This window comes from Bos indicus, chromosome 12 (assembly GCF_029378745.1).
Source record: "Bos indicus isolate NIAB-ARS_2022 breed Sahiwal x Tharparkar chromosome 12, NIAB-ARS_B.indTharparkar_mat_pri_1.0, whole genome shotgun sequence".
Classification (NCBI taxonomy): Eukaryota; Metazoa; Chordata; class Mammalia; order Artiodactyla; family Bovidae; genus Bos; species Bos indicus.
The window spans coordinates 89,826,145-89,841,891 of NC_091771.1; the positions used below are offsets into that span (position 1 = coordinate 89,826,145).

Sequence of the window (15,747 nt, forward strand, 5' to 3'; positions counted from 1 at the left end):
ACACTGTATCCAAGCATCTACAGGAGAAGAGTCAAGAATGGAGGTGACGACATCCACAGGGCCAGTGCTACAGGGCGGTAGTCTCACCCCACCCGCAGGCTGCCCCAGGGCTGGGAGGCCCGGCCAGCCCCGGGCATGATCTCGCTCAGCTCCCAGAAGCAGCAGAAACCCCTTCTAGCTTCTTTGGAGTCCCTCTTGCACTTCCTCTAAACGGTTTTAAACTCCTTTAAAATCGCCAGGCAGCATGGCCCTTGGTGCCTGCGAGTGTGCATTACGACAGCTTCTGTTTGAAGCTCCCAGATCCTCTCCAGAAGCTCAGGTTCCCCCAGTTGGGGGTCACGGCCAGAGCGCAGGACGGGCCGGCTTCCGGAGAGAAAGCCGCTCCATCCACACAAGGACGTGGACAGTCAGCAGCATCCCTCCGGCCGCTGCTCACATCTGCATGAGACTGTGGGCAGGGCCCGTGGCCAGGGCAGCTCCTCTCCCCTCCCGGACTGTCTTCCTGCCTGGAAGCCCCTGCTCACGTGGGGTTCATTACCCGGCTCACACCCCACACTCCCCAGGGAAATCATGTGTTCTCACCAACAAGTCACACCTAGACTGTCCTTTTAGGCCACATTTCCTAAAGCAACTGAAGCCACCAGATCCCAGAAGCTTCAGAAAGGCCCTGAGGGAAGGAGGGTGTCGGTGAGACCCCTGGGGGTGAGGGGGCAGCAGCCTGGGAAGCCCTGGGGGAACCCAGGGGGGTCCCATTAACCCGACCCCTAGACTGCCCAGCCCGCAGGCCCACAGGGAGGGACTGACTCCTCAGAGGGGTGCACGGGGTCCACCCATGGTCTCTCCTGCAGGGTCCCGGCCTGGCCAGGGCCTGGACACTGTGGTCAGCAGGGCATCTGGGAGCTCAGAGAGAAGCCCCCCATCCTGAGACTAAGGGGCTCAGGGAGGATGGAGACAGGTGCTGGGGGGATGCTCTGAGCTGCAGGCCCGCCCTGGACCAGACAGCCCCAGGACTATGGGGGGAGGGGTCCCCATCAGGGCCCCAGGACTGTGGGAAGAGGGTCCCCCTGAGAGCCCCTGGGACTATGGGGGGAAGGTCCCCCTCAGAGCCCCTGCAACTGTGGGGGGATCCTCTCAAAACCCCTAGGACTGTGGGGGGTCCCCCTCAGAGCCCCCAGGACTGTGAAGGGAGGGTCCCCTCAGAGCCTCCCAGGACTGTGGGGGGGTCCTTTCAGAGCCCCTGGGACTGTGGGGGGAGGGTCCCCTCAGAGCCCCCTAGGACTGTGGGGGGGGGTCCTCTCAGAGCCCCCAGGACTGTGGGGGTACACCCACTCCAGGTGGTATGGAACGTGTGGACCTGAGACCTGCATTTATGTCAAAAATATTTTAAGCTTTAACTTGAGAAATTAGAGAGAAAAATGCAAGCAAAGAAGATACTATTTGTACAGTCTCATAATGTCAGTTGGTGTTTTCTAGTCAACAACTTGGTTTTCATTAAAAACATCTGAGAAAATGACGTCTTTCCCCTCAAACCACAGACTTCCTCTCCCCCGTCACACCCTAACCCCAAACAGCTTCTCCCTCGGAAGACTGCAGAGGCCCTTCTGGGTCTAGTCACTCCCATCACACAAAGCTCTATTTTCCGGGCAACTTGCATCTCTCGGAAGGAACAGAAGGACCCTCTCAAGTCACTGACCCTCACGCTCCCTCTGACTGCAAACCGGAAGCTCGCGCCCACCGGTTAGGGAACAGCCTTTCATTCGGGAAAGATCTTGGCAAGAGCGGCAGACCGAGATTCTGTAATTACAGCCCAATCGATGCGCTAGCTCCTCCTCCCTGCGGTCCAGAAAGCGGTTATTTAAGTAACTTCTAATTACGTAAAAGGACAATACCGACAAACAAAAGAACAAACCGCCACTGTGATCCCACTGCTCAGAAATAATAGCCACACTGGCCTTTAGGTCCTCACACTCCAGGTAATTTTTAGAGCATCCCAAGGTTTAAGCAAAAAGGCATCTTACTATGAACGCAACTTTGTAACCTGCCTTCCTTGCTTGACAGACACAACCCAACAAGGGGGCAGGACGTGCCCGCCTTGCACTCGGCAGGGCCCGGGCCAGGGCTGCAGAGCCAAACAGTCACGCGGCCGAGGCCTGGAGGGATGGGGGCGTCGGGGCAGGAGGCACGGGACACCTAACAGAGCCGCCCCTGGGGGAGGCGAGGGTTGGAGCAGGAGCCCCTTCCGACCCGCCCCGGGGAGCAGCAGACAGTGTCACCCTCAACACGATCACTTATGTGGACCAATGGAAATGAAGAGCGGCCACTTCGTGCAATACTCCTGCAGAGGACTAGACCAACCCAGCACTGAAGTGAAAGTCAAAGTCGCTCAGTCGTGGCCGACTCTTTGCAACCCCAGGGACTACACAGTTCATGGAGTTCTCCAGGCCAGAATACTGGAGTGGGTTGCCTTTCCTTCTCCAGGGGAGCTTCCCAGGGATCAAACCGAGGTCTCCTGCATTGCAGGCAGATTCTGTACCAACTGAGCTATGAGGGAAGCCCCTCAAGAGCTCTGTTTCACTTTGTGTGTGTGTGCCCGTGGCGTCAACATGCTCCTTTTACTGGATAAGGTGATGGGTTCCTCCAGGGGCAGACTTCAGCCCCATCTGCCCCAGCCCGGGGACGCCAGGATGCCTCGCAGGCGCACCATGGCCCTGAGCAGGGAGCCATCCAGCCCCGACCCTGACGACCCAGGTTCATAGAGCCTTAACATTTAAATCAAAGGTAAAGAAGTGATGACTTGTCATTTAAATGATTAAAAAGTATGGCTGTAAGAAGTTAAATGTGAACCAGTCCACTTGCAACATCAGGAAGATGCTGCTTTTGGGAGAACGGTAACCATTCCCAAATCACCTGCTGGAGGTGGCCTGGGGTGGACAGAGGCTGGTTCTCCCTGAGGCATCTGACCCTGCGAGTCCCCGAGGACATGTGAGCACGGGTCCTGCACCAGACATGCAGGAGGGAAGGCAGGAGCCGTGAGCCAGGGCGTGGGTGGGCAGCGTCCGGCAGCCCCAGGGTGTGGGGGCTGCCGCACAGGCAGGCCCAGCCTGAAGCCAGGGAAAGGAGGGAAGGGGTGAGTGTCTTCGCTCCACTCCTCACGCTCCAGCTGCACGTCAGGCTGTGGAAGGACAGAGCACACTGGGTGGGCTGACCCGCCCAGGCGGCCGAGCTCCCTCTGATACCTCCCCTGGATGGGGCGCCAGACCCTGCGGGCTGTCGGGTTAAGACCAGACCAGGGCTCTTTGATTCTACAGCAACTTTATCAAACAACCAACCAAACACCAAGGTGGTTACTGGAGGAGATTTGGGAGTTAGGGCCACGACACAGCAAGGCACGCAGCCGCCTCGGGGGGCAAGGCTGAGCCCCAGAGCCCGTCCGCGTCAGTGGCCTGTCCCAGGGGCGACGCCCTCCTGGCCTCGCGGGCGTGCTCCCCTCCCTCACAGCCACCGTCTGAGTCTGGGCCTGTGCCTCTGGGCGCTGCCCTCAGATGTGGCCCCTCGAGGGCTGAGCGGCATCCAGACGCCGCCTCCTTCCTGTGACCTTTCAGTGGCTTCTGGCCTTAGGAATTTCCACGGGGTGTGTCCAGCAACCCCTCCACCTTCTGTGTCTCTAACCCTCTCTCACCCCTTTCATCCCTTTATGTCTCTGGGTATCTTTCAAATGTAATACCTTCAGTTTACCAATTTTCCCTTCGGCTATGTCTAATCAGCTATTTAACTCATTCACTGAGTTTTTCATATCAATTTTTGGGATCTTCATTTCTGGACATTCTATTTGAACTTTTCACAGGGGTTCAGGTGCTCCTCATCACTTCTTATCCTGCTGCTGTTTACGATCTTGTCTCTCACTACTCTGTGTTCACTAACCTTTGTTAGCTGACATTCTGTGAACTCTGCAAGTCTAATTCTGCTGTCTACTGTTTATCTTGGGAAATGCACGTGATGCTTTATTCCTGTGTTCTCTGTGCCTTTTCTCCTCTGAGCACAAGTTCCCTGGAATGCTATACTGGAGAATCTTGAGACCTAGATTGAAGAAGACTGGGTTTGCTTTCGACTGGCTCATCATTGCCTCGGCGGGTGTTACAAACCACTAACCCTGGACTGCATTAATACATGTGCGTGGACTGTGGTTTCTAGACCACAGAGTGTGGTATGGATTCAGGTTGCACACTCACAAGAGCCAGCTCTGCTTGCGAGTGTTTGGCGCCAAGTGGAGGCCGTCCCCCTCGCTGGCTTCCTTTACAGGCAGGTTCCTTGCTCTCGCCCTCACACTGTAGTCAAGGTCCAGGGAGCAGCGTGGCCCCCACCAGTGTGAATAAGGTTTTCGCCTCAACACTAAACATAGTCATATTATAAACCAGTTTTTAAACTGAAGCATACTCGGTTGACAACGTGTTTCAGGTTCACAGCAAAGTGGTCCCCCCCCCACACACACACATTCTTTGTCAGATTTTCTTCCATTATAGGCTATTGCAAGATATTGAATATAGTTCTCTGTGCTTACAAGAGGTCTTTGCTGTTTATCTATTTTATATATAGTGGTGCGCATATGTTAACCCCTCTCCCCTCCCCCACTATACCCTTTGGTAACCATCAGTTTGTTTTCTATGTCTGTCTATTTCTGGTTTGTAAGTAAGTTCATTTGTATCTTTTCTTTTAGATTCCACATGTCAGCAGTACTGTACGATATTATTTTCTGTCTGACTCACTTTACTTAGTGTGACCATCTCTAGGTCCATCCATGTTTCTGCAAATGGCATTATTTCATTCTTTTTTACGGCCAAGTAGTATTTCATCGTGTGTGTGTGTATACACACCTTCTCTATTCATCTGTTGACACACTTGAGGTTCTTTGCATGTTCTTGCTACTGTAAACAGTGCTGCAGTGAACACTGGCATGCGTGCATCTTATTGAACGATGGCTTTCTCTGGATGTACACTCAGGACTCGGACTACTGGATCATACAGTAGTTCTGTTTTCAGTTTTTTAACTAAAAAAAACTTGTGTCTTGCATAGTTTAGTTTCGATCTGCTTTCCTCTAATAGTTAGCAATGCTGAACATCTTTTCATGTGCCTGCTGGCTCTCTGTATGTCTTTGGAGACATGTCTAGGTCTTCGGCCCATTTTCTGATTGGGTTGTTTGGTTTTTTGACATTAAGCTGTATGAGCTATTTATATATTTTGGACCTTAATCATTTGTCAGTAGTGTCATTTGCATATACTTTCTCTAATTCCATAGGTTGTCTTTTCATCTTGTTTATGGTTTCCTTAAAAAAGGAAACAAAAACTATACAAAAGTGTTTACATTTAGCTAGGTCCCATTTGCTTATTGTTTCATATTTTTGTAGGCTCTTGGAATTATTTTGTGCAAATTTGTCTATTTGCTGTCAGCTTTAACTTTCTGCTTTCAGCACTCCTGGCCTTATCTTGTATATTAGATAAGCACTCAATAAATATTAGTTGAGCTAATGAATACATTAACCTTAAAAGTTAGCATATTAACACTGCCTGTGTGGAAAGCATGAATGGGGAGTGAGGGTCAGAAGGAGCGTGTGCTCTGGGCCCTCCTGAGCTATCTGACCCTCCTGGAATTACCCAGGCCCTCCTGGAGTTACCCGGCCCTCCTGGAGGTACCTGGCCCCCCTGGAGCTACCCGGCCCCCATGGAGTTACCCAGGCCCTCCTGTAGTTACCTGGCCCCCCTGGAATTACTCAGCCCCCCTGGAGGTACCTGGCCCCCCCTGGAGCTACCCGGTCCCCCTGGAGTTACCCAGGCCCTCCCGTAGTTATCCGGCCCCCCTGGAGTTACCCAGCCCCTCTGGAGTTACCCGGGCCCCCTGGAGGGCCGGCCCCTGGGACAGCCTCCAGGGCTGCCCTGGTTCTGGCCGCCCGCCCCGCTCCCCCCACCCCCCCGCTGACAACACCACTATACCCCGGCTTATGTGCAGCCCACAGTCTCCCCTCTCTGCCCCCAGAGCACAGTGTCTTGTGCCACCACAACCAGAAAGTATGGTTTCTATTTCTAAACTCATAAGAAATATTTTTAGGAATGGTCTTCACTTCTTGCCCTCACCTGAGGCAGAGGTTCCTCAACAGAGTCGCTTCCCAGAGACCCTCACCCAGCAGGTCTGCAGGGAGCCCAGTTTCACAGGAATCGATGCTAATTCTCCAGGTTTATGATCCTCTAACAGGGACTATTTAAACACAGAAGGACTCCTCTCCTGGGGAGCTCACAGAAATAACCCTTGCAGGTTATCCCAAAGCCACACTAGAGTCTTGACAAACTCCTCAGTCTTCTCGTTTTGCTTCAACAAATCACTTCAGAGGATGCGAAGTGTGGACTGAAATAACACAGGACCTTGGGAGCCGCCCTGCTAGTGTGGGCAGAGACAGGGCAGATGGTAAAGGGAAGTGTCTCCATGTTTCGGGGGCAGGAGATCTTAACGGTTTCTAAAACTTAAGTTCATTAAGTCATCAGAACGTGCTGTTTGTTCCCACTTAGAAGCAGCAATAAGCAAGGATATAATTCATCTGCTAAAAATGTTCTCAAACCCAAAATAGCTCTGTGGATGGACCCAGACAACCCACAGTCCTAAGCCGAGGGCGGGGCCGCAGCCAGAGCCTCGCTTGTGCTGGTCGAGACCCCACCCGGCTCTGTGTTTCTCCCAGACCCACATCCCAGCCCCACCCACCTGCCAGGCAGCAAGGCACCGCCCCCAGCATGCTGTGACCACAGATGCTACAGTTCCTACCCTAGGGTGGGGTCCCTAGGGTGGGGTCCATAGGGTGGGGTTCCTAGGGTGGGGTCGGGGCCAGGGGGCCTGGAGCTGGTGGGAAATTCGAATCACAGCCCACTGGAACCAACTGGAACCAATCGGGCTTGAACAGGCTCTCGGGGGATTCCTATACAAGCTGACCTGTTTCTTTTGCTGCAAACTCCTCTGTCTCGAGGCCTGAGCTCTCCTTTTCTCGCCTGATCCCCACACCTCGAGTTCCATCGGCAAGCGTTCTCGAGGCCTCTGACCTCTGTGGGCAGTGCCTTCTACACTCATCTTGAGCCTCCTTAGGAAAAGGAAGATGGTAAAAAAGCTTCCCAATGTTTATGCTCTGAAATCCACGATCCTGTTGCACCAGTTCATCTGGACTTAGGACGTTCCTACCCACCTCCCAGCAGACAGACAGCCTCTGCTCTGTCCTCCCACCCAGTCCTGGACACTAGGAGCATTCGGGGACCATCAGCTCATAACTGCCCAGTGAGCCAAGAGACAAGGAGATGGAAGGTCAGAGATTATCAGCCTCAAACAGAGCAGCAGCAGACATACCAGAGTGATTTCTCCACGACTTTGGTCCTGAAAACCTCCTCCTGGTCGAGGTTCACTGTGCAGTAACAATCACGCATCTTGTTTGGCCCCGGGTATGTGGGAAGATTTTTGGCTTCACCTAAAAGCAAATGTAAATCATCCATTTAGCATGGAATTATTTAGTCTCCTAGTTAATCTGAGACATCTTTCCCAATAATGGGTTTATTCCACAGCAAGGCGCCTGCTCACTTCTGCATATTCTGTACGTTTTCTCATCACCACCAGTCAAGGTGCTGAAGGAAAAACTGTTTGCACTGTTACAAGAAGGTGACATGCATAACCCTCTAAAACAATGGATCCTGTAAAAGTAGGAATCCATCAGCCCAGAAATTAAGGATTGTTTCCTTTTACCCACATTTAGTCAGTTCAGTTCAGTCACTCAGTCGTGTCCAACTCTGCAATGCCATGGACTGCGGCATGCCAGGCCTCCCTGTCCATCGCCAATTCCTGGAGTTTACGCAAACTCATGTCCGTTGGGTCAGTGATTAGCCCCTTTAATATTTTTAATGTTTAAATCATGGTGTGTGTTAATCCCTCAGTCGTGTCTGACTCTTTGCGACCACATAGACTGTAGCCCACCAGGCTCCTCTGTCCATGGAATTCTCCAGGCAAGAATATTGGAGTAGGTAGCCATTTACTTCTGCAGGGGATCTTCCCAACCCAGGGATTAAACCTGCGTCTCCTGCACTGCAGGCAGATTCTTTACCATCTGAGCCACCAGGGAAGACCTTAAATTATGGTAAGATACACAGAAATTTAAAGTATCCTCTCACTCCCCTTTAAGCATACAGCTCAGCGGCACCCTCGTTAACTACAGCACGCTTGCACAATCGACCTCAAGAACCCTTTCATCTCAGAACACTGAAACCCTTCTCCCATGAGACAACAAGCCCCATTTCCGCTCCTGCAGCCTGCTCCTAGCTTCGGTCTCTGTGGCCTTGGCGACCCCAGGGGCCTCACAGGAGTGGGGTCACCATGCTTGTCCTTCTGGGCCCGGCTTATGTCACTCAATGCCGTGTCCTCAAGGCTCACCCACATCCTGGCCTGACGCAGCATCCCCTTCTTTCCCGAGGCTGACACTTGCTTATCTATTAATCCCCAGCTCTCTGTTTATTCTGATTAATTTGATACTATTAGGTCAAAGCTGGGGTAATAACCAAGGTTCACAAAGAGTCGGAAACGACTGAAGTACCTCGGCACGCACGCACAAACAACAACGCCAGCGAGGAGACGTCCAGGGGACCAGCTGCGCCCGTGCCTCCCTCTGAGCGTTGGGAGGCCCACGGCGCCTGTGACCCCGGGTCTGACTGGAGACCGCCGGCAAAGTCACAGCTGCCGGGCCCTCTGCCAGGAGCCGGGGCGAGCTCGCTGCGGGCCACCGTGACCCCTCTGCTTGTGGACCAAGCGAGAGCAGAGGGGGCTTCTCCTCCCAGGTCAGAAGGAAGGAACCCCCTCAAAGAGCTCCTGCCCCCCAGGGGCCTCCTGTTCCCCAGCTGGGGGTCTGAGGGCCCCAGACACAGGGGCAGGGAGGGGGCAGTCCCGGCGCGGCGACACCTGCCAGCACCACCCAGGGCCACACCCCCGCCCCTGGTAAAAGCTGAAGGAAAAACAACAACAACAGAAACCAAACTGAAACCAGAGCAGAAGTTCCTCGGCGCTCGGCACCCAGAACGGCCACACCTCCACCCCACGAACGTGCTTGACTCTGCTCTCGGGGAAACACGCAGTTTGCAGCTTCCTGCTGCAGTCTCTGAAGGGCAGAGGCGAGTTTGCGAGTCCGAAGCCTCTATTTCAAGCTTTTCATTAATGTAATCACTTGGGACGGAGCAAAGCAACACGTTAAAGAAGCCATGCAATAACCGAGTGGATGTTTTCTGTGCCAATAAATCGAGTGTTCTGAGGCTTCCCAGCAGCCCTGGCTGCAACCTGAACACACACAGCTGCTGCACTCTGGGGACCTGCCGCACCTGCCTGGGACCCCAGGCCTCCCCTTGGAGCCTCAGCTTCCCAACCATGAGGCGTGAGGACACACACCCCAGGTTCCTCTAACTCAAAAGCTTCTGCGGGGTTTTCCTGCGGGAATCGTCAGGGAATCATCAGTGACTCTCAGATGGTGAAGAAAAAGAAGTAACCAATGAATGTTTTCCTACGATTACCCCCATGACACCTCAATACTGCAAGGCCCTGGACACCAGGCCACTCCACGGCAGCTGGGCATAGAAACACAGACAAGCTGAGAAGGGCACGTGATTCCATGCAGCTTCCAGCCCCGTCATGCAGTGTCTAGAGACAGATTTTCCATGCGCTCCTGGCAGAGGCCAACACTCGCGTGTGCTCACACAGGTGCATGCAGACCGTGACGAGCCGCATCCGAAGGGGCCCATCGACTTCCTGCCCGCTTCCCGGACTGATGCTCACAAGCCTTCCCCCGAAACCACTCCGACTTCCCTGCTGACACTGCTAGGGTGTGACTGCACTTCCTGTTGGAATTCTTTTTTTTGGCAAGAAATGAGATATTTGGCTGCAAGTGCTTCTGTTTCTTAAAAGTAGAATTAAATCTTTTTTTTTAAAGTCTTACTGGAGCTGGCCTCTAGTGGAAAACACAGGACAGGGATTTTTCCTGTTTATTCTCCTAAGATCCTCAAAACACAAGCAGCAGCAGTTGACACTTCTCTTCAAGAACAGAAGAGATGGAAATGCCTTCTCTGAACAACCAGTTAAAACTGCGAGACGATGAACATGGCCTCCCACCCCCCGCCCCACCCCCACAGCTACAGAAACGTCCTGGTTGCTATGACGATGGCATCAGAGACCAGCCAGGCGCCGGAGCCAGTGTTAACAAGTGACTCAGGCCAGGAGGGCGGGGAGGAGGCCGGCACCCCATCTGGCCACGTTGTCTGCCGGGCCCTGCATGTGGGGGCCCCGCCAGGGCCACGGGGGCAGGGGTGGGTCCCAGCCACACCACAGCAGATGATGTCTCTTCCACGGGCGTCACTTATGCCAAAGGCTGGAGGTCGGTTTCTTCCTGACTACAGGTTATGGGGCCTTTTCGTCCCTCAAGTGAGAAGAGAGATGTGGTTTTTTTTTTTATGTGTGGAGCTGTTTACCTAAGAAGGCAAAGTCATGCCTGGTATTCAGTAGGTGGTGATTATTTGATAAATGAATGGATGGATAAATGCCTGCAAAGAAAAAGGAAAGTAAACTGGTTTCATTCTAAGAGCCAAATAAGTCACATTATCAAATGTGTCCCTCCTGTTAACCACGACTCCAAAACGTATCCTGTTCACCCAGAGTGACTGTCTGCTGGTGGGTTGATCCAGACGGCAAATCTGTGCCAAGTATCATCTCTGAATGCTGAATTTACTGACAGACATAAAAGGCGGCACCTAAAAGCCCGTGATAAACCAGCGCTGAAGCAGCAAACCCGTCTCTTATTAAGGTGTCAGGCTGTGGTTCCTGGCCGCTGCTGGCCACGCTCCACGCACACTCCAGGCGGTCACAGCCAGAAAGACCCAGCCCCGCAGAGGGCTGGTCTCCAGCCTGACCCAGCAGAGGGGCGGGCCTCCTAAGGGCCGTGGGTGGTCTCTGCAGCTCCACCAGCTTCAGCCCAGACCAGGAAGCCCACTGCCCTGCAGGGCCAGCAGCGTGGTCTGCACCCCAAGAGGCCGTCGCTGGTCCAGCCGGCCCGGCCCCCACATCCACGGGCTCACCTCCAAGGGGCTCTGACCTCGGCTGCTGCCCTCACCTGCCCCTGGGAAGACGCCCAGCGGTGAGCTGGGGCCTCAGATTTGCCGTGTCCACGAAGCGCGGGACCTTTGCTCTGTCCTACTACGTAGGCTGGTCCTCAGTTCAGCTACAGGCCAAACTCTGTAACCACATGTGACCAGCTGCAGGAGCCCCAGACCCTCGTCCTGCAGAGACAGCCCTTCTCAGCCCTCCCCGCGCACAGGGGCAGGACCTGGTGAGGGAGCCACAGCCCCCGGGCTCCCGTCTGCTCTCTCCAAGTGCCTACAGGGCTACGGAGTCTGGTGGCCAGCGTAGCTCCTTGTAAGTATGTAAAAGCCCATTCCCCACCGGAGATCAGTTTCATGATGAAAACATTCTCTTTCCTTGACTGTTTTTGACTGCCTTGCTATTTTCTTTTAACACTTGATATTAAATAGAACAGCTTCTCAGATGGCTCAGGGGTAAAAAGACCCCGCCTGTCAACGCAGCAGAGACACAGAACTGACGCAGCTTGGTCCCTGGGTGGGGAAGATTCCCTGGAGGAGGAAGTGGCCCCCACTCCAGTATTCCTGCCTGGGATATTCCATGGACAGAGGAGCCTGGTGGGCCACAGTCCATGGTGTCGCCAAGAGTCGGACAACTGAGCGACCGAGCACACACATTAAAAGAAAGAACATCCCCACAATCAGACGAGGCTAGACTTCAGAATCAAGTTACAGGCAGCCTCCTCTACTGCAGGCTGGTTTACAAGCCAGGAGGGCTCTGGGCTGAGCTGCCTGACCCAGAGCAGCCGAGGTCCGCTCCAGGTACTGCGGTGGGGGGGATACCCAGGACACAGGAAGACTCGCAAATGCGCATCTCAGGTCTCCCCCAATTTCCAAAAAGAACAGGTGACAACATGAAAGACAAGAATAAAATAAGTCTGCCAGAAGGCAATCAAAGTCTAACATACAGTAGGAGAGAGGAGAGCCGGACCTTCCGCCCACCGTGAGTGGCTCAGTGACACACCCAGGTGCTGAGTCCCAGGAGCTAATGAACACGTGGAAATGGCAGAACACACAATTCTCGTGATTTACCTAAAAGTGAAACGCACTAGCTCTCCAGAAGAAAACACTATGAAAAGACAGTCAGGCATGTCTTCCGAGAAACTGTTACAGAAGATGCAGAAACACTCTCCGGGGCTCTTCTCTGATGACCTGTGCCGAGCATGCAGCATGGGAGGGCCCGCTGATGGGCCGAGCCCCCCAGGCAGCCAGGAGCCCTGGGAAGAGACCGACGGGGCCCTGCTCCCCACATGGACACCACAGGGTCACCCCTCAGACTGGGGCTGCAAGGCAGAGGGAACCCAGAGCGTCCGGTCACCCCCCCTCACCGTGACCCACAGTCCGCCTGCTCCCGCTTCCTCTCTGCATCCAGCAGTGCTGGGCAGTCGATGAGGCACTCCTGAAACCTGCGTTCCATCGAGTCAAGGAGCAAGCCTGCGACGACATGGTCTGCTGGGCACTGACCACGTGGCAGCCTCTCCCCAAACATACAGCACGGGGCGTCAGAGCTCCTGTACTGCCCCTCCTGGGGGGACTCCCACGTCCCTCCCTCTGGTCTGGGCTGGCCTCAGGGCTCTGAGTGACCAGGGGCAACTGCAGGGCTTCCTGGGGGAGCTCACAGCCACGAGCCTCCACCCTGGCCGCTGGACACCGGTGCTCTGTGTGCGGAGCCACAGGCCAGGCCCCACTACCATGCAGGTGACCCAGGAAGCCCTGGCCAGCCTGACTTTCCAGCACCCCACACGGTGACAGAGGCCTCAAGTGCCCACAGGGCAGCCTGCCCACCAGCTGCCCACCAGAGCTCCCTCCCAGCTGCACGTCCAGCCCGTATCCCTGCCCCGACGTCCTGAGAGGTGATGGCGCAGCGCTCAGATTCTCAGGTGCTCGGGCCAAGCGGCACCTCCCCACCCCACCCGTGGTGACGACCCACAGGTGCGATGCACGCAGCTACGGAGCCCCCAGGAGGTCCTGGGCGTCCCCTCGGGTGAGGAGACCCTGCCCTGCGCCCCTGGTGCATCTGACTCTGACGCAAAGGCCCTCCGACTCGAGAATGATGACATGGGACGACCGTGCGACGGGGACACTGGGGCTCCGGCAGGACCACTGGCAGCTGGGGAGGGCACTGGGGGACGGCAGTGGGGGACCCTCGGGTCGGCTGTCCCCAGGCGGTGACTTTTCAATTCTGAATCACCTGACGCTGTTCAACACTGGTAATTCAGAACTCTCACGCCTTTTACAAACTCAGAAGGTCAGTTGTGCCGGGCCACGTCTCCACCATGATGGTCACCAGCCAGCTCGGGGCGGTCCCGTCCAGGAGCCCTGCCTGCCCTCCTGCACTGAGACTGTCAGAGTTTATCTCATCGCCACCCAGGCCTTGCGGAAGCATCACCCAAGTACAAACATGAGCCGGGCCACGTAGGGGGGGCCCCTCCTGCCAGAGGCCTCCTCCCACCCCAGAAGCTTCTGTTTCCCCCAGGGCCCAGGCACGGGTCACCTTGAGTGCTGGGCATCTCTGGCTGAATGCACGGTCCTGTGGGGCTGCGGGAGGGGAATCTGGGGCACAGGTCCGTGGCACCTCTGCAAGTACAGGACGCAGGGTGGGCAGCACCCTCCAGGCTCCCGGGCCCGGTGCCCCAACACCCCACAGGAGGCCCCAGCTTCCGGGCCAGTGGGAAAGCAGGGGCTGCAGGGGTGGGTGAGGGCCTCCCACCCTGGCTGCCCCTCACTGCCCCTCACACAGCCGCTCCCGGAGGAGCCTGCAGACCACCTGCCCACCCAGAGCACTCCTCTGTCTGCGCTGCCGGCAAGGGGGCCTCGGGGTCAAGTGTCGCTGAGGCTCCCGGGGGAGACGAGCCACAGGCACAAAGCAGCTGGGTGGGGGTCACACTCAGACCAGTTTTGTGGACAACACACCCCAGAATTACTTAGATCTTCTATCTGAACTGGATTCAACATATTCAGCACCTGAAACACACGAGATGTTAGGTAACTTTGCTTTCACTCAGAGGCCCGTCTTCTCCCAACGGGACAAAAGCATATGCTGTCACTCCCTTGTACTTTTCTAATGAAGCCGGAAATAGAAATAGTGCTCTTGGACAACAGCTCAATCCTGAAATAAAAGCTGTGAAATTAAGTCAAGGGAAAAAGAAACCACGCGTCTCCTTTATCTTATAACGTTGTGAACAGGTATTTCTGATTCCTTGGAAACTGAAATTTTGTGCCTCTGATTAGGAAATACTTTTTCACCTAACGCTGCACTTCCAAGGGCTGCTAAGACCAGAGAAGAGGAGGGTATTTACGGCTGTCTCCCCAGCCTGGGGACACACCTGAGCGGCGCCCTGACAAGCCTGCCCGGATGATGGGACCTGGAGCTGCACCTCCTGTTGGGCACCAGGCGCCCAGCAGGCATGTGGGGGGCGTGGGGCATGTGGGCCCCTCCCTTCAGGGTCCCTCGGGGGCAGGACACACGGGAGAGGCTGACGCACACGCTCAGTCAGGCAACAGCACTGTCACAGGCCCCCACATCCGGCCCATCTGACAGGCGTGCGGGTCACACTGGGGCCTCCGCTCACACGCCGGCCTGGACCAGCCTCAGCGAGTGACACCCCTCACTGCGTTCCCAGCACCCATGCCTCGTCTGGGCCCCTCAAAGATGGAGCAGGGACTGCAACAGCTGGGCGTCCTCCCAGGAACCGCGTCCTGTGACCGCCTGCTTCGACAGGCCTGAACACATCTGTAAACTGCAAATCCCCCAATTAATTTTCACATACCAAGCTCAAAAAGAAGCTTCTGGAAAACAAACTACGGAAGCTACTTAAGAAGTCAGTAGGGCCGAGAATGCCCTTATGTGAGACACCGTGACAGCTAAAACAGGAGCTGAAGGCAGACTGTTGGAGTTTCACCCCGAGTCAACCCCCCCCAGCTCGGCTCCACAGACTCTCAACCCTCTAGTCCTTGTGTGTCACTAACCACGGGGGGATTTCCAGGAGGTTATCAGGAAAGGGCGTGGGGTAAGGAGTCAAGGTAGCTGAGAGGGAGAAGGGGATAAAAGAGAGGGCAGGGGTATCATAAGATGCTTTTTTAATGCAACAAACTAAGGTGAAGACAGAGTGGAAACCGCTGGAAGAATGAGGCCTCCTGGATTCGAGCTCCCCAAGGGCAGGGAGGCCACCCCCTGGGGTCCCTGAGCCTCTGGGCAGGATCAGGAGGCGCCGGGACGCAGGCCATGCAGAATAGAAAACAGTCCACAAGACGTGCCTGGGGGCCTCAGACAGGGGAGCGGACCCAGGAAGAGCCAGGAAAGGGGCACAGCTGGGCCGACGCCTGGCAGGGGACGTGGACGAGCCACCCCACAGCTGGCTGACCCACAGCCATCGCACAGGTGCCAGGGTCCACAGGTATGTAGGTGCATGTTTTGATTTTTGTTTTTCAACAGAAAAATTTATTGAGATAGGGTCAGCAGACCACAAAATTCACCCACTTAAAATGAATAATTTAATGTTTCCAGCACATTCACAGGGTGTGTGCAACTGTCACCCCTCATGGGCTTCCCTGGTGGCTCA

At 55.1% G+C, this 15,747-nt stretch overlaps 1 protein-coding gene across 3 annotated transcripts in view; it reads right to left on the bottom strand.

Annotated features, from left to right (window-relative positions):
• Nucleotides 1-15,747, bottom strand: part of RASA3 (RAS p21 protein activator 3) — a 101,809-nt gene that overhangs the window by 41,922 nt on the left and 44,140 nt on the right. For all 3 annotated transcript variants that reach the window (XM_019971858.2, XM_019971855.2, XM_019971856.2), the window contains one exon: nucleotides 7,377-7,494. In XM_019971858.2, coding sequence (XP_019827417.2) covers nucleotides 7,377-7,453 — 77 coding nt within the window. In that variant the 5' untranslated portion in view covers nucleotides 7,454-7,494. Of the gene's footprint in view, nucleotides 1-7,376; nucleotides 7,495-15,747 lie in introns of those variants that run through there.